The sequence below is a fragment of the Galeopterus variegatus genome, unplaced genomic scaffold (genome assembly GCF_000696425.1).
Source record: "Galeopterus variegatus unplaced genomic scaffold, G_variegatus-3.0.2 Scaffold8295, whole genome shotgun sequence".
In the NCBI taxonomy this organism is placed as follows: Eukaryota; Metazoa; Chordata; class Mammalia; order Dermoptera; family Cynocephalidae; genus Galeopterus; species Galeopterus variegatus.
In genome coordinates this window covers 75,727-78,342 of record NW_007734406.1, presented here as the reverse complement: position 1 = coordinate 78,342, position 2,616 = coordinate 75,727, and the positions used below count along the sequence as shown (strand labels likewise).

At 49.9% G+C, this 2,616-nt stretch overlaps 1 protein-coding gene across 1 annotated transcript in view; it reads left to right on the top strand.

Annotated features, from left to right (window-relative positions):
- Positions 1–2,616, top strand: part of HSPB8 (heat shock 22kDa protein 8) — a 19,372-nt gene that overhangs the window by 8,732 nt on the left and 8,024 nt on the right. Inside the window, exon 2 of the mRNA XM_008592760.1 lies at positions 918–981. Coding sequence (XP_008590982.1) covers positions 918–981 — 64 coding nt within the window. The remainder of the gene's footprint in view (positions 1–917; positions 982–2,616) is intronic.

The following is a 2,616-nucleotide window of genomic DNA, read 5'->3' as shown; positions in this document are numbered from 1 at the left end:
AGAAGGGGCCAAGAGGATCAGAATTTACTATATAAATTGCAAGATAAAAGCTAGTTTGGGACCAACCTTCTTGCAATTTTATCTCTTTCCTCCCTAAGCGGGGGTGAGGGGGAAGCCCTCCCCTGCTGCCTTGTAGGAGGTGGGGCTGGTGGAATTTCACATCTGTGGAGCTTAATGTGCCTGTTCCTAAGGAGCTCCCTTAGGACAGGCTGGGTGTTTTTAGAAGATGAAAGCATTATTTCCGGCCTGTTCTTTCACTACTGGGTACAGACAGTGCGGCTCACAGAGCTACTTGGGAGCTGGGACAGACAGAAACAAGAGGGCAGAGGGGCATCAGGCCCCAGAACTTGGCTTAGATTCAGAAAGAGCTGATTCAAAGCCCAGAGCCACCATGCGCCTGCTGGGTGACCTCAGACTCATCACTGGGCCTTAGTTTCCACATGAGTAACAAAGGAAGAAAGAAATCCATCCTCAGAGTCAGGACAGAGGCCTGTGAGTTGTAAAGCAAGCCGGGAGGCAAAGTGGCCCTCGGCATGTGACCCCACTTCGTTCCTATCATCCAGTCTGGGATATTAGCCCCAGGGTTCTCCTGGCTGGTTAGGGAGAGGGGGCACATGGGAGACTTGGAAGTTGTGGTACAGCATATGGCCCAGTTTCTATGATTTCCTAAGACTAATACTCAATTGTCCACAAACCACCGTCAAAGCCTCCTTTCCTGTCCATTATCTTATGCCATCTTCACAGCCAGCCTGGGAGGAGGGCTTAAGTGGGTGCATGTAGCAGACGAGGACCCCGAGGCTGAGATGACTGGAGTGTCTAGACCAACCCTAAGCCACACAGCCAGACAGGGCAGAGCCAGAACTCTCAATGACGCTCAAGGGTCATAGATGCTGACATGACATTCCTCTTCCTTGCAGGCAAACATGAAGAGAAGCAGCAAGAAGGTGGTATCGTTTCCAAGAACTTCACAAAGAAAATCCAGTAAGTAACCTCGAAGTGTGGATCTCAGGTGGGAGTGGGGGAGGGGGGATGCCTGGCACCCAAAATCTGGGGCCTCTCCCTCTTGGGCATCTCTCCTACAAAATACCCCACCAGGGCAGGGAATTGAACCCTAACACCTAAAGGGGAAAAAGTATCACAACAAACCTACAATAGGGTGCCAGAAGGGCAAGCACATTGATTGTGTCATCTCATCTGCTCAGTGCCCTGTGGGATGGGTATTAACAATCCCATTTTATAGATAAAGAACCTGAGAGTAAGACAAAATGACTTGTCCACAACTACAGAGAGAGCCTGGGCACTCCCCTGTCCATGCAGTTTGGCTGTGGGAGGATCCTCATCATTATCAAGGAAGACCCTCTCCTGATACCCCAAATGCCCTGTAGAATCGTTTGAAGGCTGCTTGCTATGCCTCGCCCATGACCAGGAGAGTGAGCACCTTCTCTAGAGTATCCACAAAAACTACGTTAGAACGTGCCCTAATATCACCGCTTACTACCCGCAGAGGTTTGGTGGCTGAGAGGTTGGGACAAAGGAAGGGCATGTTTGCTGAAGGAGGGAGTAGAAGGGATTTATGTTTAACAGGGAGGAGATGAGCTTGGGGAAATCCCGAGAGCAGCAAGAAGACAGGCAAGCTGAGTCAGTGAATCAAAGCCACATCCAACCCCTAACCGGCAGTACCTTTAGGGAGAGGGACTCATAGCTCAGAAGTGATGGTTGCATCCGTGGAACAGCTGCTGGGTGCTTCATACAGACCTCTCTCTAATCATTGTCATTCCACTTTGTGCATTTCTGGCCCTAAAGTCTTATCCCAGCCATCGTTGCATCTAGCCTTTGCAACAAAGGTGTGCCTCGGGGCAAACAAATATTACCCTCCTTGTACTACAAGGAAACTGAGTCCCCCACGGGTGAAAGGACATACCCAAAGTCTTTCCTAACCTCTGAGTTCCATGCTCAGTCCTTGAGCTAGGAATGCTGTTCCCTTATCTGTAAAAGGGATGCCGATTCCAGACTTGCAGAGTTGAAAATGAAACGAGGTCATGGCAAGGTAGGTCCACATACAAGTCAGTTTGTTATTACTATCCTTATTGTTGCTGTTGCTGAATCCTAACCCCACCACTAGCCCTGGTAAAGATGCCCTCTATCTGGAAAGATAGCACTAGCTGAATTCTGAGGCTTCTGTCAGTCTTGGAATTCTGCATTCCTGTCTCTCCCCCCATGTGCCCATTCCTGACCCTCCCCAGAGCCTCTGCAGTTCTTGGAAGCCCGTGGACACTTCCTGATAAGGCAAACACCAGTGTTTCTTCTTCATACTCTGTGGCTTGTCTGCCCTCCCCTGACCCACACCTCTCCCTGGTACAGCAACCAGATCAAACGTTGCTGAGGGGAGGCTCAAACTGGGTCTCAGGATGGAGTCACAAGCAGGGCAAAGCCGTGAAAGGGACTGAGCAGGAAAGAAGTCAACAAATTAATCATAGAAAGATGGCCATTTTTGTGGATGTCACCACTCTGGGACCTCAGAGGAAACAGCTTCCTGGCGTTCCCTGACCAGATAAAAATATGTGTGGTTGTTCAAGGCAGAGCTGCTATTTAGCTGGTGCTCAGCAGCTGATCTGG